At 38.3% G+C, this 26,967-nt stretch overlaps 1 protein-coding gene across 1 annotated transcript in view; it reads right to left on the bottom strand.

Moving 5' to 3' along the window:
- Positions 1–26,967, bottom strand: part of cpe (carboxypeptidase E) — a 44,186-nt gene that overhangs the window by 4,746 nt on the left and 12,473 nt on the right. The window contains exons 2-6 of the mRNA XM_088633316.1: positions 6,441–6,637; positions 3,391–3,558; positions 2,297–2,414; positions 552–734; positions 139–278 (exon numbers count right to left, since the gene is read on the bottom strand). Of these exons, the coding sequence (XP_088489442.1) occupies positions 139–278; positions 552–734; positions 2,297–2,414; positions 3,391–3,558; positions 6,441–6,637 (806 nt within the window). The remainder of the gene's footprint in view (positions 1–138; positions 279–551; positions 735–2,296; positions 2,415–3,390; positions 3,559–6,440; positions 6,638–26,967) is intronic.

The following is a 26,967-nucleotide window of genomic DNA, read 5'->3' as shown; positions in this document are numbered from 1 at the left end:
TGTTCTAAAATGATAACATGTGTATAATAACATTTATTATAAGACTGTTGTATTTTGTAATGTAATTTTAGTGTGTTAGACACTTGCAGACAACATTCCTTACATTGAATGGTTCATATGCAAAGGTACTCCACACACCTGCTGAATGTAGTTAACCAGAGAATTCTTATTCTGATCCCAGTACATCTTGAGGGTGTCCTCAGGTGGAAATTTATCACAGCTCAATTCTACTGTGATCTCGAAGCAGTTGCTGCTCAGGTAATTGAAGTCCTGCATGCCTGAACGGTGAAAGAATACTATTTTAGCTCTGTCCAAATTTACACCGAAAAGCACTGTTCAGACCACAGATGTATAGTTTAAAGTCTATGCACAAGAAAGGCTAATAATGATCAGACGTAATTTGTGGAAAGCAGCCAGACTTTTTATCTGCTTTGTAGGTTACACGGTTACACACCATGTAAAACTCTTGTTTAAGTCTTATTTAAACCCGTGTAGATGGCACAAATGAAGGGTGACCATGTGTCTTTGTGAAGAAAAGCATTAACATGCACCTCCTGGGACGCTGTACCAAGCAGCTCCATTGGTAATGCCGTCGACAAAGCTGCTGTCATCATCGTTCTTGCGGCAGGGTGGTCTGTTCGGGTCTGACATGAGGGGGTTGTAGCTGGAGTAGGCACGGGCTAAACTCTTGAATGTGGCATCATCTGGGCTGGCGCTGTACTCATGAACAGAGCCTGTCAACACATAGAGAAGGACAGAACTGCTTATCACGAACTCCTAAAATCAGCAGCACTGTGCCTGTCTCGTTCCCTTTCCGACTGAACAGCATTCGGTATACTGCGCATTGCTCAGTGCTCAATATATTTGGATTTTATGATGGAACGAGAATCTATATATTCCACATGGACAGCCGGAATGGCCCAGTCACGACTGAATATTCTGGAACAGTTCTATGAAAAAGGAAAATGTATCGTAACTGCACAGTTTCACATTGTTTTACAGAACAATGAAAATTATGTCAGCAAACAGTGTTAGGGTATATAGTTAAATGTGTATGATTTGAATCAAGGGATATTAAGTTAAGATTGTACAATATACTAGCAAGACTTCATTTAGGATTCTGTGTTCATTTATGGTTACCACAGAAGAAAGAAACTGCTGCTCTAGAATCTATCCAGAGAAAAACATCTGAATCTATTACCAGATTCAGAGGAATCCTACATTGACACGCTTAAAGATCTGAATCTTTTTAGTCTTGGACAAAGAAGCATTTACTAATATCCACAATCAACGTGTGCCAGAGGATATAGATGGAAAGCTACAGGTAAGCGTTTTTAAAGTCAATAACAAAAGGTACCTTTTACATAAGCGTTTGTCACAATCTAGAACAAGCCACCCAGCAATGTTGTTGAAGCTGATATTCTGCTTTCTTTCAAGAAATGGCCAAAAGAGATAATCAGATCATTTACCTACATACAGTAGAGCCATGATTTAAAAGTATGCAATTGCTGAAATTATTTATTTTTATTTTTCTTCTGTGAAATAATTTCTTTGAGATTGATGCATTCTGAGATCCACAAGTAAAAAAAGAACTGAGTACAAGTACTGAAAAGGAAAACAATTATAATCTTTCTCTCCACTAATCCAGACTAATCTACACTAGAATGATGTTTGGTATTTCCTACATTCTGATTGAGGATGAACTGTTAACCAATTAAACAAAGATTTTTGCAGAACAGTGCAAAGGAAAAAATCCCTGCCGAATACAAGGTGCTTCACATTCCTTTCTACCTGTATATACAAGTACATAATGTTTCTAAGGAATAAGAAATAGTTTTATTCCATGCTGAAAAGAGATGAAAGTCACACTTGAAGAGGGCTCCACAGCCGAAACGTTGTGTTTTCTTTCTTCTCTTTTCAGCATGGGATAAAACTATTACTTGTTCCTTTGCAGAATACACACGCTGACGCAGCTACCCGCCTGAAGTACTAAAATGTTTCTATCCTACATTCTGTCCATCAATGTTGTTTTTACATTTTGTATAAAATACCAGGATTCCCATGAACTCAAGGTGCTGAACAAAGTAGGTTCTGAAATATTTAACATTTTGATTGAACTCCAGTGTAACCTAAAGATAATGCTTATTCTCCTCTTAAGTGGTAGCCTTACAAGATTCTGAGCTGAAATCACGGGAACAAAAGAACCAGAATGTTTAATCCCGAGCCTTAGTCAGCTCCGTCATTATTCCAAGGAGTTAATCACAAAGTTACAATAAGCACTTCAAGTCCAGCTCACCACTACGTGTCTCATCATACGGGTAGTTGGCCACTACGTCTCCTCCGTGTAAATTAGCTGAAAGGACGAACGGGATGTCCATGATCCAGTGAATCACAGCCTTGGTCTCTGGGGCCAGCTGTGGAAAAAACAACATCTTTCAGTTCTCCGTATGTTTGCCATATAGAGATACATCATACTTCTTTATGCTGCTACTTGTAGAACAAAACACAACAAATTTAAGAACCAAAAAAAAAAAACGGTCTGACAAAAGAGAAAAAACAACAACTTGCGATCTTATGGCCTTCATATGCATGTTCCTGTGAAGGTCTGCAATGGTTTAAGGTATCCCAATTCTTATTTGTTTTTGTGCTCAAGAGTACCCAAACAGTGATTAAAGACACGGTTACACCAGTGAAATCTGAAAACTTATTAGTCAAATACACCCAAAAGCATTCTCCTACAGGACAATCATAGAAGAAACGTAGACAAGTACCAGTGAGGGTAAGGAAGATTGGGGAGCAATCTACCCCTGGACAGGCATTGTGTTGTTTATGGTTCATGAGCAAGTTTAAAATGGATTAGATGGTGTTTTACGTTTGTGTTTCAAGACAGTATGGTTCCAGAGATGTGTTCCTGGTTTTCTAACTATACCTCTGATAAGACTTGATGAAGTCGTAGTTAACCTCACTGGAGATGTTCCATCCCTTTTGTTTGCTGTATTCATGTCTATAAGTACTAAATACTCATCTAATCTAACGTCAAAAAATGATCTTTTAATCCACTGTGACGTATTTGATTTTCCAAATTTCAAGTCAAAATATTCATAGAATAATATTAATTATTATTAATTTTTACTGAAAAAGCAACATCTGAGGTTTTCATTTATTTTAAAGAGGCAAACCTTAGATACCAATCCTTACCAATATTTTAGCAGCTCATTTTAGGCATAAATACTGAAAAGAAGGATAATAATGTCTATAAGAACCATAACCTTGAAAATGAATAGTTCACAAATTTCACATGAAGTAATTTTAGAAACTAAATCTTAATTGAGTAAGTAAAGTGAATTAATTGAGTTTTATTTTATTAGACCACCGCTTCTGCATTTATACCTTGTTATTCTGATCCACAGCTTTCTTCATGTTCTTCAAAAGGTGATTATTTGGCCCTCCTTCCTTTTCATTGATGTACGCTATTCTGTCCAGGTCTGGGAAGTTCCTGTTGAGGTCTATGCCTTGAGCATTGCTGCGACCCACAAGCCAGTCCTTGAGATCACCAGGCTGCATGAAGAAATTAACGGAAAATATTAATTCCACGAGAAACCACAGATTCAACATGCTTCAAGTTGTTAACTTTTTAGCTGAGCTTTCCTTATTGTATGCCTGTTAATAACTGTGGTGCTTGAAAGGACTCAATATTTTAACTTTTGTCATGTTTCCTCACATTGGGAAAGTGATATTCTATAATCTTTTCAATTCATATTACAGAAGGAATAGTTCTGTTCAGGGTTCTCACAAACAGCCTACATGATTACGCTAATGTTGCTAAAACACATAAAGTAGTGAACATTGCTTCAAGTGAGTATTTCCATATCAGCAACTAAGCTCTAGTAAGATGTTATTCAGAACACTGTGTACAAATGTCTTTATCACATTACAGAAAATATTGCTTTATTGGATAAAAAACCAATTCATCGAAGAGTGAAAAAGATACATTCCCATGTTGAAAGAGATATCTTCAGACGGCAGGCAAGAAGAACTGAACCTTTTAAGTCTTGAATAGAGAAAACAAGGGGAGTTTCAGAATTCAAAAAGCATTCAAAATCCTCAAAGGCAATAAAAAGTCAACCACAGACCATACAGAATTAACTGTGAAATATGAAGAAGAGGAAACTTAGCCAAACCCGAATAAACGTCTTAGAAAGAATAGAATAATAATCCCTTTTTCCTAAAAACAATGAATGAGAAGTTCGTGGTCACAAGGGTTTTACTTCCTTTAAAACTTTTGTTTAAAACTCCTTGAGTTCACATCGAAGTATCATTACTGTCATGACTAAATGGCAGCTACGCAGTTTTTCCTACTCAGCATGTGTTTTTTTAAAAATTAGACAAGATGGGATAATCATGATAGCTGATACTCCTGTCACTAAGGATTTTCTCATTCAGAATCAGGGGGTAGCTATTATAAAGTGGCTTACTTTAGACATCAAATTTTAAAGGTTCTTGTAAGGGTTTTCTTTTTAAAAGCCAATACTTTACTTTCAAATCCAAGCAGAAAACTAACAGATTGCTACTGGGACCAGGTTCAGGAAAATTATCTGCAAAACCTCTGACAAACCACAAAAAGGAGGACTATCTGGCTATTTCAATATTTCAAATGCTTTACAGTGTTTTCATCCAAACCTCCTAATCTTTTGCAAAAAGGCATTTAACCCAATATATGTTTAATGTTTATTTTAATCCATTAATATTTTAATTACATATTTTGTATGAAGAATATTTTATTTTGCCATGTGAAATTGATGAATTATCCCTTGAAATGTCTCAGGTGTCTGTGAAACCATGGCAGTGTATTTTTGAATAAATAATAATAATAATAATAATAATAATAATAATAATTGCTTACACTTTTATAGTGCTTTTCTGAAAACTCCACTCAAAGCGCTTTACAGGTAATGGGGATCCACTCCACCACCACCAATGTGCAGCCCCACCTGGATGATGCGACGGCAGCCATAGTGCGCCAGAACGCTCACCACACATCAGCTATCAGTGGGGAGGAGAGCAGAGTAATGAAGCCAATTCACAGATGGGGATTATTAGGACATGATTGGTAAGGACCATTGTGAAATTTGGCCAGGACGCCGGGGTTACACCCCTACTCTTTTCGAGAAACCCCTTGGGATTTTTAATGACCACAGAGAGTCAGGACCTTGGTTTTCCTTCTCATCCGAAGGGCGGTGCCCTTTTACAGTATAGTGTCCCCATCACTATACTGGGGCATTAGGACCCACATGGACCGCAGGGTGAGCGCCCCCTGCTGGCCCACTAACACCGCTTCTAGCAGCAGAGTAATGAAGCCAATTCATAGATGGGGATTATTAGGAGGCCATGGTTGGTAAAGGCCAATGGGAAATTTTGCCAGGACGCCAGGGTTACACCCCTACTCTTTTCGAGAAACGCCCTGGGATTTTTAATGACCACAGAGAGTCAGGACCTCTTATTTATGTCTCATCCGAAGGACGGCGCCTGTTTGTGGTATAGTGTCCCCATCACTATACTAGGGCATTAGGACCCACATGGACCGCAGGGTGAGCGCCCACTGCTGGCCCCACCAACACCTATTCCAGCAGCAACCTTAGTTTCTCCCAGGAGGTCTCCCATCCAGGTACTGACCAGGCTCACACCTGCTGAGCTTCAGTGTGTTTCTGTCATGGTCGGTATCCCTCCCCTAGTGAGCGCTCTAATTGGCTGGCCTTTGGACTTTATTATCTGGTTTGTCTTGTTTTCGTGCTGATATTTAAACGCTGCGCCTCGGGTGTTTCAGGGCTCAGCACTTGGAAGACGGACGCCTGGAAGCCCGCCTTTCAACACAGTGTCCGGGACTCTGCGTCCCCAATCCCATTTCTGTTCCGTGCCAACGTGCCTGTGTCCTGCTGCCAGTTGTGAGCTGCAGAGTGATATGGCTGCTGGCCATATCACTGCAGCCTAATCTTCTTAACTGAAAGACATTTACTGCATTTACTGTAAATGTTACTTATCAGCGCTAGCAGGCACATGTAATTCAGGATAAAACAAGATGTTTAAATTTCAACGCATTTCTCTGTTTTTAATAAAATTCCCAAATGTCACCCTGTCAAAATAATGAGAGACGACACATTTCTATTATCAAACATGCTGTTACTACAGACAAACAGCAGTGTATTTCCTTCTGAGTACAACTGAAACAAAACATTGCTGGAATACAGCCCATTAGGGTAAATATTTAGTGTCCTGGCTCAGAGTAAATACTTTTCGAAACAATTCAGGTTTTGATTAGAAACTAGTTTCCCTTGAAACCAAGTGAAATCTGAATACAGATACAATTTTCCCAACATGCAACAACAACAATAATTACAATAATAATAATAATAATATACCAATGTTCAGAGCATTATCAGTACCTGGGAGGCTGCCTTTTCAAAGCCATCTGGGTTCATTGAGGGCATGAGATGAATGCGTGTGTTGTGGATCAGATCGACGATGGTTTCATTGCCTTTCTGGTACTCATTGCAAAGGTACCGTGCAAGAAAGATGATCAGCTCCCGGCTCACAGCCTCGTTGCCATGCATGTTCCCAATGTATTTAAACTCGGGTTCACCTGCAAAACAGGAAAACACACACAATGTTACACCTGCTTCTGTTATACGTAATCTTATTTCACATGCTATCAACTTTAAATGACCAGAACACTTTATTTTAAGAGTTAATTTAAATGTACAAAATTGTACTCACACAAACATGGAACGATTGCTTAAAAAAGAGAAGCCATCTATTTGTTAAGTCACCTCATCTGTGGTCACTTCTTCTTTATCAGCCTAGCTTTTCTAAAAGTACTGCCCTCTGCATACACTTCACAAAGAACCGTGCTCTGGCAAAGAGTAATCGTGCTCTGTACTGTACACTGCAAGGCCAACAATGTCCACAGCTCTTAGCCAGCCGGGCTCTGCAGTTGGAGAATCCTGGAGACTTGTTCCACTACTGTCTGAGATCTCTAGGACTGAATCTATACTCGAAAAAAGTACTGTCAAAGAAGGGGGATCTCAGAGGCCCTCGTTTTATATTATTAGGCAGATATACATTACATCTGGCAATGATACAAAGTAGAATAAAAGCTACATAAAACAGGTCATTTATCAGTCAGAAAACAACAGAATCACAATGCTAACCACAATGTTCCCTTTGGAATTGACAGTTATCTGTTGCAAAGTACAGTAAATGAGACTGTAAATACAAACAGAAACATCTTCAACTTACAGAAATAAAAGTGGGGCTGCTGTAGTGCCACAGCTGGAAGCAACTTTTCATGAAAAATTGCAGAAAAACAAATAGGGTAAATTATAGGTGTCTATAGGTGCCTGGTTTTCAGATGATGGACTGCAATGACTAACATACTGTATATTATAAAAAAAGCCTTCCTGTTGTTTTCAAGATGCCATTTGTACCATTTGTAGAAAAACCATCATAAACCACAGCAGACGCAGACCCTCTTTTTATGACCTGGTCAGGGCAGAACAAGCGCACAGAGACACACAGCATATCATGGCATCTAAGAGATAAATAAAATTTCATCTGCCTTACTGCCTGTGGTTACAGAATCGAAAATGAATAAATTGATCAATAGAAGGAGGTTGTCTAATTAATCGTACTTCATCTTATTTGTTAAAAGTGGTAAGAATCAAGTATTGAAGCACTCATAATACATAATAAATCCAATTATCATATGCTCTAACAGATTGGGATAGAGCTCTGTTAAATTTCCCCCTGGTCTTTACCTATCATGGCCTGATAATCCCCATCTCTGAATTGGCTTCATCACTCTGTTCTCCTCTATGCTGATAGCTGTTGTGTGGTGATCAGACTGGCGCATCATCCAGATGGGGGCTGCACACTGGTGGTGGTGAAGGAGAGTCCCCATTACCTGTAAAGAGCTTTGAGTGCAGTGTTCAGAAAAGCACTTTATAATAATAATAATAATAATAATAATAATAATAATAATAATAATAATAATAATAATAATAATTCCTTACACTTATATAGTGCTTTTCTGGACACTCCACTCAAAGCGCTTTACAGGTAATGGGGACTCCCCTCCACCACCACCTGTGTGCAGCCCCACCTGGATGATGCGACGGCAGCCATAGTGCGCCAGAACGCTCACCACACACCAGCTCTCAGTGGGGAGGAGAGCAGAGTAATGAAGCCAATTCATAGATGGGGATTATTAGGAGGCCATGGTTGGTAAAGGCCAATGGGAAATTTTGCCAGGACGCCAGGGTTACACCCCTACTCTTTTCGAGAAACGCCCTGGGATTTTTAATGACCACAGAGAGTCAGGACCTCGTATTTACGTCTCATCCGAAGGACGGCGCCTGTTTGCGGTATAGTGTAGCCATCACTATACTGTGGCATTAGGACCCACATGAGCCGCAGGGTGAGCGCCCCCTGCTGGCCCCACCAACACCTATTCCAGCAGCAACCTTAGTTTTTCCCAGGAGTCTCCCATCCAGGTACTGACCAGGCTCACACCTGCTGAGCTTCAGTGTGTTGCTGTCATGGTCGGTATCCCTCCCCTAGTGAGCGCTCTAATTGGCTGGCCTTTGGACTTTATTATCTGGTTTGTCTTGTTTTCGTGCTGATATTTAAACGCTGCACCTTGGGTGTTTCAGGGCTCAGCACTTGGAATACAGACGCCTGGAAGCCCGCCTTTCAACACAGTGTCTGGGACTCGGCGTCCCCAATCCCATTTCTGTTCCGTGCCAACGTCCCTGTGTCCTGCTTCCCCTCTTCCGGGGATTTTATCCTGTGTTTATCCTGTTTGTGATGAAGTACCTGCCCCTTCGGATCTTGAACTACCCCCGACTACCCGCCTGGACCTGGCTGGACTTGGATGCCTAAGGCTGCTTTCCCCTGCACACCGGATCATGAACTGTAACCCCTCACTGCCTTCACAGTAAACCCTGTGTGTCTTCCCTGAACGCTGTCTGTGGTCCTGTTTCCGGATTCCCCGCCTCACATAGGGTCTCACCACCCTCCACGAGAGACCCACCCGGCTCCCGTAACAGTTGCCAGTTGTGAGTTGCAGGGTGATATGGCTGCTGGCATTTACAGTGTATATATACAGTAAGTTTAAGGATTATTATTTATTTTGGAGCATGTTTATCTGATGTTGCTTTCCTCTAAAATAGCTGCAGGACAGAAGATACAATATATTGATAACTAAACTACATTATGTACATCGATGGGGACAGTATATATTAAGGCAAAAACAACATAGGACCATTTGTCCTATATTGCAAGTGACTGATTTACAGAATGTAGAATTTATATCAGATTACCGTGAACCTCCTGAGCTTCAGAGGACATGCATTAGCCTGACCACAGCAGGCAGCTCTATGTGAACTTGATCAGTGGTTACAAACAGGATGTAATGTTATCTTGACATGTTTAATGGTATAATATTGGACCTCTCCACTCTAGGCCAGTATCTAATTTCCTTGCCAGACAGTGTATCCATGGATTTTTTACTCTTTTTCTCAAAAGTTGTAACCTACTGTATACCTTCACTGGAACAATGTAAGCTTTGCACCACAGAACTTTAAAAATGTATCCTAAGCAATATAGGTGATGCAGATGGATAGAGATTGGGAGCAATATTGTGTTTCAAGTAATTTAAAAGATATTTTGATATTACAGTGATAATGTCAGATGATTATTTTATACCATAAGGCATTTAATTTGAGATACCTGCTCCAATTTCTCTTTTAATTTTTAGACAATGATACAACGATTTACCCAAGGAATCTGAAAAAAAAATGTTAACACATTTCTATCCTCTATCAAAAAAACAACAGATGTTCAGTCTCAGCAAAATTTCTTTGGATATTTGAGATTTATTTTGTTTTCAGAAATTCTTTCAACGGTAGCAGGTTTGATGAATGCCATACGGTAGGAGAATTAACAGAATATAGATTTACATTACAATACAGGAATACCAAAGGCTATGCACATGGATTTTACACATCTATGACAAAAAAAGACAACATTTCTTGCCTACAGTATACTGTTGTGCAAAGTTATTTATTTGTCCCTGTACAGCTGTCATGTGCTCTCAGTCCATCTCAGACCATACGTTTCTGGGTTAGGCTGCAGCTCAGGAAAAGTGACTACATATTAATAATGAATATACAGTAAGTAATGGACTTTCAAGTCTATACTGTGTATGCATTAACAGGAGCATATCCATACATTCAAATTAACATTAGATTTTTGGTCACACATGGTCACTAAACCAAAATAGCAGACTATGACTCTAAGACTCCAAGACTCAGAAAGGATTCTGCTGGTACACTGCACAAGACAGATGAGCAAATAAAAAATGGACAAAATCTAACCTTTTTTCCCTAAGTAAAACTAATACACTGTATGCTCCCGGGCTTTTTCTGTCTAAAATCTTTTTATCTACGTCTTAATGTTGACACTGTACAGTTTACGTTTCACTATATAACCACAAATGATTGGAAGACAATTTTTGACAATGATGAGTTTTTATACTTCTTTAATTTCTTACTACTTTAATTAAGAAAACCTTTGTATTTATCTGCTTTTCACTGCTGCTTTAAAAAGCTTATTTATTCAAATAAACAGACTTGTGAATATTAATTATATGCACATTAGTTGTCCAAAATCATCTTTGTGCATTTTTACATACATAAGGAGCCAGTTCCCTAGATATTAAACACAGTGCACATGATGCAAATTGTAAGCAATCCAATTACAACCATAATACCTAAATCCTTAATAACATTCTCCTTTGCAGTTTTTTTGTTCTTGAGGATTATATTATCCATACTATTATTATTCATAATATTATACTATTTTCTTATTGATAGAATTTTTCTTTGCTGTTAAGTAGTGGACTTGAAATAGTCCTCTCAAAATGCTAAAAAATACATTCTAGCAGAGAATCTAACCTTATCATTCAGTGTCCATCAAACTAGAATCCTGTATTGATGCAGATGCAAAACATTCCTGTAAATCTTTGAATTCTGAAGGGTACTCTATTACTGCAATGATATAGCAGCTCTTTGCACATAGGATAAGCTCTTGTCGTAAACGTTTCTCTCACAGCATTAATGTGAAAAAGTAAATAAAAGTTTGTACATGGTCACAGCTTTATCTATTTTTCTTTGAAAACAGAGAAAAGCACAAAAGTGTAGTTATTTACAAATTGTCATTTTAACTGCAATGTGAATGTGCGAGCTTCACTTACACTATAAGCCCAGTATGTATACTGTATATGGCAATAATTACTCTGCTTTATATTTCACAGTATATTTGCTATAAACAGATCAACATGATTTACACATTCCTGAATTTGGATTAGGCAATACAGACAGCAAACAGCAACTAGTAACTAGCAACTGGGAGAAGGGAATCATATTGGAATTTCATTATGAAATTCTAAAAAATAATAATTTCTCTGGCACATTTCGCAAAACATTCATTTTTTTCCACAACAAATATTAATACTTATTATTGACAGAAAGGCAAAAAAGATGATTCTATTGTAAATAAAAATAAATTGATTAGCTATTAGTGACAGTGGACATCAGCCTTAGTGTCCTTGCCCCACTATCTAGCCTGCCTAAAGTTCTCCTTTAATGTATTTGGCAAAAGCCAGCTTTCCATTGGATCCGCATTTTACTGGGGGTGCTGGAGCATAATGGCTTCCATGTGTCAACCAGGTTGGTGCTGCTCTTCAGTGCTGGATGAGTGGGTCCCCTCCTATACTGTATGTAAGAGGTAAAACTATCAAGACTGAAAGTAAGCTTGTTTATAATAAGGCTAAAGCACATTACAAACTAAGGCATTTCCCTTATTATCTACACATACAATTTTCTTTATTTTCTCGTTCAATTCTGATGCAGGGAATAACTTTAAGGTCTCAGTTATCTTACTTTTAAACTATAATGTTAGATAGGCCACACTGTGTGTCTTATGTTAATTCCGTAAGACGCTAACCTCACATTCATGCTTTGAATTTCAATTTCACAAGAATAAATTGTGATCAACTCACTCTGCAGATGTTAGGTGGCAAAAAAAACAAGTCTAGCCAGCAGGAAATTGGTTAATCTCAGAGTGTCTAAGGACCTTGACAAATGATTGATGGTGCAACACTTGGGACACTTTGGAGTCTAATAAAATACAGGTATGGAGGAAAGAAATATATAGTGTATATATATATTACTCAAATTGGCACATGTTGCTTTGAAAGCTGATTACAACTGGCACATTAAAATGCTCTATAGCATGTACAAAGCAGCAGTTCATAATTATTTTGAAGCAGGAATTTACAAGCACCTGTAAGTAATTTTAAGGGTAAATTAAAACAAATCTGCAATGTGTTAAGCAACACATTTCCTTCTGAATCCATTAATGTAAAATATTTATGAATATTTATTTTACAGCTGCCTATTTAAAGCTATTGCATGTTTCAGAAATGCTAATGAGAAACATAAAGATATTATATGCAATGCCATAACAAAAATGACAAAAATGGCTTCAAGTCAAAGCAACGGTGAATGTAGTCTTACAATGACTTGTGTGTACTTATTTAATTTTAATCTAACTTCTTCAATAAAATAAGACACATTGAATCTCTGACTGCACCTCTGCTTTTCTGAAATAAATCTTTCTCTTTGTAATATATACATGGGCTATTAAATAGTCCATGTCTAGCCCATCTGACTTTCAAATATAAATAAACAAACTAGCAAAACTACTACTGGCCATTAAAGATCCCACTGCAATGTTTCTAAGAGTAGTGGTGTTAACGTTGGTGTCTTGGATAAATTACACTATGGGACTGCATAATCTGGTCTCTCTAATGTTCCCTTCAAATCAGACGGTTGAATTCACGTCTCACTCTGATCAGGTGTGTATTGGGTCTGCTGATGCATAATGCCTGTCCCATGTCATCTGGCTGAGTGCTGCATTGCAGTGCTGTATAAACAGCATTCCTTTCCTATGTGAAGCAATTTAGCATCTTTTGAAAAACGCTATACAACTATACAGTATACAAATGTTTTTCAGTTGTAAAGGAAGAAAAATATAATAGCAATAAATACTGGTGAATTAACCTTAAGATCGGGGGAATCTGAACCAACCATAAAATTCCCTTTCCTTCACAAATCTTTCTTCCAACTAAATCTAAATGATCAATTCGGCAATCTTCAGAAACTGGGTTAATCGAGAGATTAAAGGATCAATTCAGTAATTAATTTATTGGAATTTTGGAAAGTCCCATACCCTTTTAGTTGTTTGAATAGTGAAAAATGTTTTGGTAATTATTTTCAGTTTTATTCCTTACATGACATTACAATGTGTAATGCCCGTTTTTGAAATGCGTGCATTGCAATTGAATACATACTACATATTTTGCAATACTCTAGTTTTACACAGAGTTTGGACCCATCCTCTCTACACTAACAGTCAACCCCCTATCCCATAGGCTCTTGACAGTAGTGGTGTGGGCAGCTTAGTGTCCTGTGCCAAAGCTGGGACTTGGCTGCAGGTAGGCAAAGGAAATGTCCCATATGTCCCTGGATACAGTCTTTTAGAAACCATAAAGAGACTCTCACCATGTCCAACTTTTACATCCTGATCAGGGAATTAGAAGAGTATATTGTATGTTGGTTTTTCTGACTGAGGAATTTTTTAGCACTCTACCTAAAGCTGTCTCTTTGTTTTCCAAGCAAGACAGGATCAGGCATTTCAGTGAACCGTCAGAACCTTTTGGAGTATTGAAGCTGCAGTTCTCTCCCTGAGCAGCTGTTAAAATACACAGGCTGATCCCTAAAGCACCTGTGCGGTTAATTCCACACGAACCTTTCAAGTGGGATAAGTTTTCACTTGGAATTCAGCACACATTTTTTATGGCTCTTAGTGACTTCTGGTTTCTCTGGGAGGTGTTGTCACCCTACTGTGGCTGACCTGTCACACACACACATGCTATATGTCAAGCCAAAAACTATGGCCAGAACCAAAATAATGAGAACGCTTGTTCCACACAATAACCCTTCACAATAGCAGGACTATAACTGTAAGTAGTCTGGTTTGAGTTTAAAGACAGATCATTTACGTGTACCATATTAAGAAAATCATTTACTGTTATTGTTACAAATAAAAAAAAAAAGGTTAAAATTGGTGTAGGGTAGTGAGTACCACATGTCCTGAGCTGCTTTGTTCAGATTCTTTAATCCCTGATAAACAATAAACCTGGTAAAACACAGGACTGTTTCCCTCCCCCACTCCCGGCAGGTAATCCAGATTGCGCAGTGTGATAGCATTAACTCTGTGATGTGCTTCCATTAGCGACGCGAATACTGTACTGTCACAGCAGTGAGGCTGACGTCCTACTTATAAGGTCTAGCTTCTGGGAAACGCATGACGCATCTCTGGAGAACTGTGTGGGTGGAAAATGTCAGGCACACACTACGGAACAAAGAGAAGTGATGAGAGTATTAAAATTGTATGAGCTGGAAAAACATCTCTGCAGCTCCGCACTGATAAAAATAAAATAAAAGGAAGACGTTGACACAGAACCTACATCCAAGCAGTTTCTGAGAGTGTATCTTAAATCATATGCCATCCGAAAATGCCGCAGCTTCAATTGAGGTACTGTAATATACAGTACGAGGCTGAAGACCATGTTATTTATGCAAAATAAGAATGTGCATATCTAAGCATTTATTTAACATTACAGTAAGAAGAAGGTGAGTAAGAAACATTTGCCTATGTTTTGTTGATGTATTTTTTTAAAATTCTGGATATAGAGGTATTAAAAAAGTGTAAAGAGGCCATTAGAATTAGGGATGGAATAAATATGTTTTATTCACATCTTAAAGCAGCAGTATCATTCAGCGAGAACAAGAATTAACAGTTTTTTCTCATGCATTATGTGACAAGCAGAGTCACATTGTATGATCCAATATGTGAACGGTCGACTGAAGCTCTAATAATGTAATAATAATTTTGTGAAACCTTTGGCAGACATGTAAAACTTACAGTTTCCCACTGGCATCGATGTAAATTAGTTTGGGGGAAAAAGCTAATGCTGTGATATTAGGTTAATGGAACAAGTAATAGGTTTATTCCATGCTGAAAAAAAGAAGAGAGAAAAAACACAACGTTTCGGCCGTGAAGCCTTCTTCAGGTGGGAAGACACCTGAAGAAAGTGGGAAGACACCTGAAGAAGGCTCCACGGCCGAAACGTTGTGTTTTCTTTCTTCTTTTTTTCAGCATGGAATAAACCTATTACTTGTTCCTTTGCAGCCTACGCATGCTGACGCAGCTACCCACCTGAACTATATTAGGGTAATGTCTGAAGGTGAACAATACTATATAAAATGATCACTGTGCTTAATACAGATGTGCCTTTGAGATCTGGACATCTAAGTTTATGAAACGCAGTTTTTTACTTCCAAAGAGCTTGGAGATAATAATGATTTTCATACCAGCAAAAATATTTTAAAATGTTTAAATCACCTTTGACTCTCCAAAACATCTTGAGTTTAACAGTGTTAAGGATCTAAAGCATTATGAAAAAACGAACCTGGAGCAGATTGATTTCATCTGTATTAGAAGAGCCAGTTTTCAAGGCCAAATCTGCAGCATCTCTGACTGAATAGTTGCTCTTTATGCCACACTGTCAACAGAGTTCAGGTAGCACTGCCACCTAAACCATGACATTCCTTCCTTCTACACTGCCTTGGAAATTTCTTTTAATTCCCGCAAGATCATATAAGGATATAAACATTAAGCCAGTTTAGGACTCTGCTGAGGCATTTTCTGGAGTTTAAGAATTACAGTACTTGATCTTTACCAAATGTGTAACAGCTAAGGATAAGAATCTCAATAGAATAAGAATACAAATCTACAAATCTAAAACATCTGTTCAGAACTGCTGAGGATTACAGTGTGCATCATCATCTCGATCACCTCAATCAGAAGCTAAAATGTAATTTCATTTTAGACTTAATTCATGTAATCTACAGTACATAGATGTTCAGCATGTTTGTATGAAGACAGTTTGTCTTGTGTATTAGGAATTCGATGCCAACACTGATCAGGTTTTAAAATTTGCTATTCAATGTATCTGACAATACTCTCCAGGATTGTACATATTTGTTCCGCTTCGACTTCCACAGAATTTTTGGTTCTAAAGGAGAAATCTGTTGCTTACATTATCCACGCATATCAAATGCAAAATCCACACAAGAGCCCTGAATACAGCATTTATTAACCATTAGAATGAATCACAGAACTATAAATCTATTAAAAAAACTCTTTATAAAAGGTGTCATAATCAAGCAAGAAAAAGTTCACTTTCAGCATGCGTTCAACATGAGTAATTCCTTGAACTAAGAGAAAAAAGTACAGAACCCAAGCATGATATTAAATTTAAGAATATAGAATTACAGAAACTGTATGAAATTAAGAGTGTATGCCTTATATAAGTCACAAACGGTGGATTAAAAGACCTGGTATCAACAGTACACATTGTGTGACATTTCTGTAATGTATATTATGCATAACGTATTTTTGGTGGTGGAAAATGTAATACAAATACATGTAAAAAACACTGGTTATATAAGCTGTTCTTCTGATTTGATGTCAAGAACTTCATCCACACAGCATCCCAGGTCCAGTATTGAACCCACGACCCCAAACCTATGAGGCAGTAAAATTTACCTCCCTATCAACTAGTATAAACAGTTTGTCTTATAGAGTGGGTAAGAATAATAAATAACTTAATAGTGTCAATTGTGAAATACTGTATATGAACATCAACAGACTTGAAATTTAGAGATTTTCGGAAGATGTGTGTTCTAAAGCAGAAAAAAAGATTTAGCTATTCTGGTGGATGAATTCATCTTCATATGATATAACATAATAAGCTATCAATGTTTTGGTATGGTGACAATGCTGGCAACAGTATGTTGCCTGAAGTGTGCTATTTTTGAAACCAAGGCCTGGGTGCAGAACAAAAGGCTAAACAAGCAACCAATTCAATTAAAGGCCTCTGTTAGCACCTGCGATAATTAATTCAGCTGGAACGAACCTCAGCAGATATAAGGTCCCCTAGGATCAGAGTTTAGAGTCATTTATATATACAATTTACTGACAATATTGCATTGTAATAACCGGGGGTCCCCTGTGGCAAGACACTGGACAAGTCTTGGCTCTGGAGGGCTTAATTAGGATCGGGTCATGCTCAAAGCCCGGGCAGTGCGTAACCAGTTTAATGATTTCCTTTGAACTTGTTCCTGTTGTCACATCCCGTTAGGAATTTATAGCTGTAGTTCCTTTGATTTGTGATAGTGTGCGACTGGGGGTGATACCAGATGTTCTCCTGTTTCAGGGAGTGGGGAAAGTCCAGGTAAGCATTACCTGTGCGGGAATCAGAAGTATTTTTCTCTAAATGTGGATGTGCTGCAACATGAAACTGACAGCTCAGCAAATTCTATTTTTTCCCATTTTTATATGGACCCATTCCAGCAATTACAAATACTACAGTATTTTAGCAAGGTCTTGGAAGAAGTTGTGGTCATACAGTACTGTACTTCACATAATGAAGGCTGTCTGCAAATCCCTACATGACAATTTTGTTATTGTATTTTGGGGGGGCATGTTTTAAGCAGCATTCATACTCCTCTAATGCACTCTCTTCACCAACTGCTCTGAACTTCAGAAGATATTTTAAAAATGTATCAAAAAGAGTAAAGACTAAAGAGTTGTGTGATCTATCAAATGCCACAAAGTACAAAAGTTTGTAAAATCGTTTCTTATCACTGGTGTATAAACACGGCAGTGAAGGACATCCCACTCCTTTGGGTCTCAACGTATGTACAGTAGCATAAAATAACCTGCAGAAGAAGAAGTAAGCAGGTTTGTCAGTTATTATTCCAAAAAAATGGAACAAAATGTATTAAATCAATCCACAATAACATAAAGGCAGCACAGTGGCACAGTGGTCAGCTTTGTTGCCTCTCTGCCTGAGAGCCCTGGGTTCAATTTTGGACCTGGGGTGCTGTCTGTGCAGAGTGTGTATGTTCTCCCCATGTTTGTGTGGGTTTCCTCTGGATGCTCCGGTTTCCTCTCACAGTCCAAAGACATGCTGGCAGGTTAACTGGCTTCTGGGAAAACTGGCCCTGTTGTGGGTATGTTTGTATCTGTGTGTGATGGACAGGCGTCCTGTCCAGGGTGTACCCTTCCTTGCGCCTGTTGCTTGCTAGGATAGGCTCCAGCTTCCTCGTGGCCCTGAATTGGAGCAAGCTGTTGAAAATGGATTGAAGGTTGAAAATAATAAAAGTGATGATCAATCACTAAGTAAAAATTCAATCTAAAAAGTAATGGACAAAACACAAAATTACTTCCCCAAATGGGACTGAAATAGCAACTCACAACAATGCTTATTGACAGAAAGATAAGTCAATCTCCCATGGTTTCGAACCAAGATATTAATTCACTCCCACAAGTACAAAAACTATTTGTGACAGACAGTTCTGTAGCATCACTGTTGCAATGTACGTAACTAAATACTAATCTAAATCACCCAGAGCAACAGGCACAGTAAAGAAGAATATTATCCTCCTTGGCTTCACAACAGCTCACATATGTTTTCCATTTCACTGAATCAAAACATATTTGATGCAAAGAAATCCAAAAAACTCCCACCAAAAGCAGTATTATCCACAAGGGAAAGAGCAGACAGAAGAAAAAAAAATCCAGCTCCAGTGCCTGACAATAAAGTAACAAGACCAGGCTGCTGAAATTGTTTGTTTTTTTCTGCAGCACTGAGACAAATCTTTCCACTTCAAGTGTCAAACAGTCTCGGCTGGCTATCGTGGCTGATCTTCAGCTTGGCTGCATAAAGCAGGAAACTCCTGATTCCAAGCTGGTAAACTGATTTCTGCACCAGTGATTTATTTTTTTATTGCTCTATAGTGAGGAGAATAGTCTGAGAATAACCGGAGAGAACATTCCAGCATGCCTAGTTGAAGTGTTGCAGCTAGTATGGCTGCATAGGGCCTCTGTAAACCATAAAAGTCATAGATGTACTGTATGTGACCTCATAACGTCAACTAACTTAGTAGTGGTTAACAAGAGCAGCCATTTAGGTTGATATGTTCCTAAAATGTTAATAGGGTCATCATTAGCCAGTGACAGACTTATAACATGCAAAGGTAGATAGGAGGCTCCTGTGAGATACAGCAGGCAATAAGCAGAGCTTTTTTATGCTTATTTTCTGCTGTCAGAAGAATCTCTTCCCCAGCTACTGACGGTGAGACTGGAATCTTTCCAGAGGGGCTCAGACAGCATCAATATCAGCAAAGAGATCAGATATCCGAGAGCCTGTGTGGTAACTTGAAATCAAATCCCTCAGCAAACAAAGCAGTGCATCAGAAAGCTACAGTAGGTCACAGGAAAGAACAGCATCTGAAGTTTCAGCTTGTAGAAGCCGCTTCCTGGCCTTGATCTGGGAGGACAAAGTGCCCATTTCAATAGCTAATGCACCCTATCTTCATGCTATTGGGACTCATGGTAAGGATGTAGCCATGAAGACTGCTCTAAGCCGAAACTGAATTTCAATATTTAAAAAAATGAGCTGAACAGGAGATGGGACTAAGCCACCATCTTGATCAACACACCAAGCTATCAGAAGACACTACCAAATATAATTCACTAGGGACAGCGACAACCGTGAACTGAATGCTTTGTGAATGCTTGGGATACCTATTGAGGTTTGATTTAACCCACCTGGCCACAGGACGAGAAGGCTCGAACCCCATTCAGAAAGGAGTGAACCAAGGACAGCTGCCAGGTGGAGGAGGGATGTTTCAGACTAATTCAAAGGGAGGTGTTTGTGTTCGATATATATAGCAAATTTACGTAATGATAGTGATTAGGTACATCTGTGTGTGATTGATTTGTCATTCTTATCTCTCCAGAACTTCAGTTTTTAACTTCCATGTCTTGATTGCAGACTTCTACAAGAGAACAATCAAGCCAGAAGTACTGGTGTGTGACTAGAATTGGTGGATGGATTGAAATTTTGAAGGGTGCCAGATACTCTTAGAGCATTGTTGAAATAAGCAATATTCAATATTCACTAATATCACATAGCAAGTCATAAAATGAAAAAACAGAATAAATCTCAATTGAGATCCTTCTAGGTTGCTACTTTTTTACAAAACATCCCAAATCTCTAGTTTTATTTAGATTTTTATAATATTTGGTTAAACACAATTAACCACTTAGCAATGATTACAGATCAGGCGCCATTGTAATACTAAACTTTTAGTGAGTAAAAACATTACACTCATGCTTACAGGAAAACAAATATAATTACTAACAACAAATTTGGATATTTCTTATATCCAAATGTATTTGTATTTATGTGTATATTTTTACATATTTTCCATAACCTAGGCTGGTAATACGTACTGTACAGCCCATGATACTGGTAAGTATTCATATGAAGACTCACACAAACACAGATAGAATATGTGAAAGGAATCCCCAATGAAGAGATATGTGGATCCTGTGCAGACGCAGGAGTAGGTACAGTAGGTGTCGAGGCAGGCGGACAATGTGGAACGTCAGGCGAGATTGTGGTCGAAAAGGAGAAAGGTGGTTCGAAATCCAGGAAGTACAAATAGAGGCAAACAATCCGAATCGCAAGGCGAGGTCCAAGGTCGAGAGGCAAAAGGGGAGTCCAGTATCCAGAAGAATGCAAAGTTCAGAATAAACGCCAGGTAGAGCTCTCAAAAGAATAGACTCAATACCGAGCAGCAAGAAGCGGGTTTGAATAATTACGATACTGCTGCCTGATGCACGGTAGAGTGTGTGGTGCTGAGTAAACACGTGCGGCGGCGCTTGTAATTATCGCCCCCCTGCTGGCACTGGTTAGCTCTCTTGTGGGCTGGTCTGGGCAGGTTGGCGGTCGTGACAATATGCAAACTCCACCCAGACAGATGTCTGAGGCTAAAACTGAGCACAGGAACTTGGAAATGTGAGGCTACACAGAGCTCTTGTAGTTATTTTACAGTAAGAATAACTCGTTTTGCTCACTCAAAAAAAGCCTTTTAATAGATAACTGGCTAGTCTATTAAAAGGATTACCAGGACACAAACACAGAAAATAAAGTTCACTGTACTCTACATTACAGACAAATATGCCCTGATTAAAATGTACGCAGATATGGTTCATTTAGTCTAAAATGATTCGCGATTGCATGTGAAACAGAAACAAATTTTTCCATTTCCTGGAATTAATGACTATTCCCTTCTCCAGATATAATCTCTTTTATATTCTGGACTGACATCACTACAATATCTTGCTGAAAGGTGTGTAAGCAGGGGCTCATGATCCTGTGTGCCAGGATCACATTACACATTCAGCCATGTGCTAATTACTGCACAGACCACAGCAAGGCACATTCTGGGGGCGCTGCACATGCTGTTACCACTCGGTATGATGCTCTGTCAGAACGTGCTTAGTCCAGTGGGCTTGGTGGCCCTTTTCAAGGATAACTACATTGACAATTAAAGGCAATTAGTGTACATGCTTACACTACTTTTTGTATCTGTGAATTTACGGTTGTAATATTATAATAGAATTTTCTAAAGAGTCATTAAGCATTGAACTGTAACTCACCAAGTACTACTCAACTACTCAAAAGTTTTTAATTTTGCCTTTATCATGTCAGGTGAGTGTTTCTGGTATAGAACAGAATATACTGTACTGTACTGTAGCTCATTCACTGATATGCAAATGTTACCTGATGTCAATGTAATTTTTCTTGAATCAGTTAATACCTAAATAGATTGTATCTTCTTTATTTATCTGAGTTACCAAACAGTATCTACCATTAATAATAATAATTCACTTTAAGCAAACAATACAATTTTTTTATAATCCAAACATTATCAAGAAATCAGTCTCTTATTACATACATTTTGTTACCTTTCAATTCAGCCCAGCTAAATTTTGCCAGCCATACAGTCTGTCCTATTTTGGGGGAAATGAAGAATGATAAATTGAATTTTGAAATTTTCTACAAGCTTTACGTCTTACCTGAGAAATACCAAGTGAACATCTAAACTTCTTTTGATGAGCAAAAGATTACTGATGTCTGAGGAACACTGATAATTGTTATATTATTTCTAACAACTCTAAGAACTAATTTCTGTATAAGGACGCTTTCTTGACTAGACTCCTAAAGGATGGCAGAAGATTCAGACAAGATGGTGAATCTTATATAAAATAAATTTTCCAGAAGGCTGTTGAGTAGTTGAGCGTGCATCAGGTGACCAATCAGTGGAAGACAACTGATCAGGTGATGGGTTAAAATCCAGGAACTGCCAGCTTCTGGAGCTCCTAATTTGCTATCTGAATTAGAAAGAAGATCGACGGTTATGTGCTGCACCAGAGAGAAAAGCTAGAGGGAACAAATAAACTGTTGGAGAGGTTTGTCCTCACACTGTGAAGCAGAATAACTACCCAGGTATCTGTTTATAGATAGGGAGTGAAGCCTCTGGGTACGTTAAAGGTTTGTTTTCTGTTCTGTTTTTTTCCCTGTCATAAAAATAAAAATCACATTGTTTGTACCACTTCACCTTCGTTGTGTGCGCCTGTTTTCCCAGGATCCACCTATTTTAAAACATTCTATGACCACACCACTCTGCCATCAACAGACAGCATGGACAATGTGGCAGGAGGTTTCAGGAACAGCACACCATAATGGCAGACAGTCCCAGTGTTTTTTTAAAAAACAAAAACAAAATAAGAAACATGAAAAATTCAAGGATACTTTGGTTGGAGACAGAGGGCAGGAAACACCTTCCTCAGGGCTATGCAAAACTGATCCTGCAGGCAAATGAGGATTTTCAGATAATTTTCAGATAAATATCAGTTTGCCTAACTCCACTGCCTCTAAGCCATGGCGGAGGTGGTCTGGGAGATGCACATGAGGGCCTGGGAGGAGGAACAACTACAAGCTGCTGTTGAGCGTGTCACATTGTGGCCAAATTGCATGGAATAAGACCACAAGATAGTCAAATACCTGAGGACTGGAGCCTCACCATGGAGGAACACGAGACCCCAAACCCAAAAGATTATGTGACAAGAGAGTGTGAGGAGGAGCATGGGCAGAGTGTGGACTTGAGCAGAGTGCAGACTGGAATTCTTGGCCAGAGAGTTGATAGAGAAGACATTTCAAGAGTACCCTGTTGCGAATGAAAATGAAATGCCTTTGGCATCATGACCAAAGACTCCCGAACAGGAAACAGGCTCCCTCCATGGCCAGAATACAAGCAAAACAACCTCATAACAAGGGAGGACAAGATGGGGAAGACTGTACACTTCCACCATGGCATAATCCTGGAATCATTTTGCCAGGAGATGATACAGCTGCAGAGTTGCTATAGAAACCCATAATGAAGACTGAAGAAGAGGAGTTGCCAGGACACCCTGGTTCAGAGCAAGGAAAGGATGGAGAAGGCATGCTGGTCTGTCCTACAAAACCTCTCATGATTTGAAGGTGTTGTTTGAATTATATTTCCCAGAAGGCTATAGGGTAGAACCTGCCATCCTAGGTCACGTGACAAGTCAGGCGAAGATGATTCGCCAGATGAGGAATTAAACCAGGAAGCAGATGTTTCTGGGGCTCCACAAATTGCTGTCTTAATAAGAAAACGGATCCTCTATTAAGCACGGCACCAGAGAGAAAAAAGAGCCAGGAAAAACAAGTATTCGACTGAACTATGAGTTAGAGAAGTTTGTTTTTATGTTAGTAAGCAGAGTAGCTGCTGGGTTTCTTTATATTCAGTCAATGCTCTAGGTGAGCTAAGGTTTATGTTTTTCCTGCACTACTCAGTTCCAGGTTATTTAAAAAGATCCTGATAACAAACCTTCTCATTTGTCTTGTTTTGAAGAACATGCAATGAATGTCATTTTTTCAGGATTTGTTTGCTGAATTGCTGTGACTAAGAATAATGTGCAGTCATTAAAATTCAGATCACCAGAGAACATGTATCTGATATTATTCTTTCCAATCCATAAACTCCATGCGTTAAAATCTAAATGATGAATTTGAACACCGGGAAGTGAAAAGGTCATGATGTTTACAAACATAAGAGCAACTCCACATCTTATCTTGTAGCACATAATTTTTTCCTCAGTTGTTTCTATGGTCGGAAAAGAATCTGACCTGAAGAGCTTTTAAATTTACTGTATGAAACAATACAAAGGGCAAACATTTTTAAGGGTGGAAATGTTTTACCCTTAATAAGCAGATCATTCTTCTATCTGTAAAGCTTAGACTACAGTCAATTTAACCCACCTGCCACCTGCATACAGTAATACAAATGCAGTCCTCAGTGGGCACTCTTCCATTAATGAGAGGATGCAGCCTCTATTACACACCATTGCTCCATCAGGTGGGTCTAACAGATCGTGGAGTTTGTAGCAAACAGTAAGTGGTGTGAAGGCAATGGACTACAACATGAGGCAATGTACTACTAAAAATATGCTTTCCATTGCATTTTTATTTCAATTAGCAAGCTCAAGGTCCTGCCACAGAAACATAATGACTACATACTGTATATAACATGGGGTTACTATAATCAAGCTTGCAGAGGCAGAAAAACATTCTTAACACCCTGTCCTCAGCTAAAATAACACGACTCGTGTCCAGAAACATTTCAGACAGCATTCATTGTAGAAAGCCAGGAAAGTGCAAGCCACATCCCTGGCTAACACCTTTCTTTAATTAAGCACAAGCAACTACTGGACATTTGTTTATTTTTGCTTTTGCATCCACCCAGAACTAATCTTTTACTCATGGTCATAAACCTAATATGGTAGTTGACAAACATTTCTTACTCTGCAGCAAACTATTCTCACTTTCTGAAAAAAATTATAAAGATGTGGGGGGGGGGGACTTTTAAATATAGTTTTATAACATTAGATTGCTCTTTTTTGGAGACTTAAAAAGTGAAGACATCAAACACAAAGATCCTCTAAATATTTTACATTTTATCTATTAATAAGAAATGTTTTATTTCATATTCATATGCTTTTTGCATATCTTCATATATATTGCATATATTACAATTTATAAAAATCAAATGCTTGTAATATAAATATTTGTCTTTTATTGTATAATTTAAATTTAAGTCTAAATTTAAGATCAGGAGGTTTAAGTATTAAGTGCTTGTGTGCAAACATGCATACAGGATTAAATGTAAAATATAATTTTAATAGAGCTAAGAAAAAAATTATGGTATTCAGTATATGACTGCCAAAAGTTCTAATGCTTTCCCAATAGAATATTATTTAAAATAAAGCTAATCAAACACAGGAAAGTCAATCCTCTGAAAAACATTCTGAAAGTTAAGAATGGTATTTTGTATTCCACCCTAAATTATCTGAACCTTAAAAAAAACGCCCTGGGAAATGTAAGTAGGCAAAAATGTATACTTGTTATCAATTAAAGCAGCAAAGTGTTTAAATATAAAGTTCCCTGATGTAAAAAATAATTATGAAAGTGTTAACATATATGAATGCATTTTTAGCCCTTGGCCAGAGGCTGCTGGCAAGGAGATAACAGTTTTAGATGACACTGTTTAGATCCTAGACAGACATTACAGGAAATGCACTGGAATTTTAATTTGCTAGTCAAAAGGCCCAAGCGTCAGGATTGTGAACAATGTTTTTGCTTTGTTACAAAGAAGATAATAACAGCCTTATCTTGCACAGATGCATTCACCGAATTAGGATACCTGAAAAAGCATAAGAATGGTTACAAACCAACAGTGAACGAGTCATCCCATCCAACTCATTTGGTTGAAAATATCAACCACGTACATAAAAATACAAGTCAGACTTGCAGCTGCATCATATGCTGTATGTAGTTAACTACGACAGACTTTGCATCAGGTGAAATTTGTAACTTCCTTATGAAGCTCAAATGAGCTTATGTTCAGTGTTCAAATATTATTTTGTTTCACCAAACATTTCTGCACTTCAGTCTTTTTTATTTTATATAGATCTATTTTATATGGACTATTTTGAGAAGGTTTTCATACTCTCTCTAGAAATTGTTAGATATTGTGAAAGGGGTTCTTCGTCCTGCTCAAGACAAATTCAGCTGGGTTAAGAGGTCCAGCGCTTTGCCACTTAGATATGACAGGAGAATCCAAGGGCAGTACCATAGTTGTATATACTGTGATAACCAGTGTATCATACCAGTTATGACAGGAGATATTTATGATATTTCCAAGAAAGACATAAAACCAGGACTGAGAAGGCTCGGTTTTAAAAATCAATTGAAGGTCATGGCTAGACCTTCATCTCAGGTGATCATCTCTTCATCTTCATCACACCATTTTCAGAGCTGTGCATGTCTTAGAACATAATGCATTGTCAGCATTTTACTGCAGTCATCCCCAGTGTGTTGTTTGGAGCTGCTGGTTTTTCCAGTTTTTCAGAAATCATCCTGTTCCACAAGATCAAATGAAAACCTTCCCTAATTCTGTGAAGCAATACTCTGGTCTACAAATTAGATCAGTGGGTTTGAAATCACCAAAACAGTGTAGGATATAGTGATAAACAGGATTTAAAAATCACTGTAATTCCAGATAGAGCCAACAGAATGCATTTTCCCATGGAAAAACTACACTACTCTTTCAGGATATTTAGCTGAAAGATCACAAATATTAATGTTTGCGGCATTTAGCTAAGAGACCATTAATCCTATGTTATGAGGCAATTAGAACTTCTAGATTCAATTATGTGCTGAGACTGAGAGGCAGACAGGCTTCTAACTAAAGGGACAGGGATAATCGTTTCTGCCATTATAAT

Source organism: Lepisosteus platostomus, chromosome 1 (genome assembly GCF_059453375.1).
Source record: "Lepisosteus platostomus isolate fLepPlt1 chromosome 1, fLepPlt1.hap1, whole genome shotgun sequence".
Lineage (NCBI taxonomy): Eukaryota > Metazoa > Chordata > Actinopteri > Semionotiformes > Lepisosteidae > Lepisosteus > Lepisosteus platostomus.
This window is presented reverse-complemented; position numbering and strand designations above follow the sequence as displayed.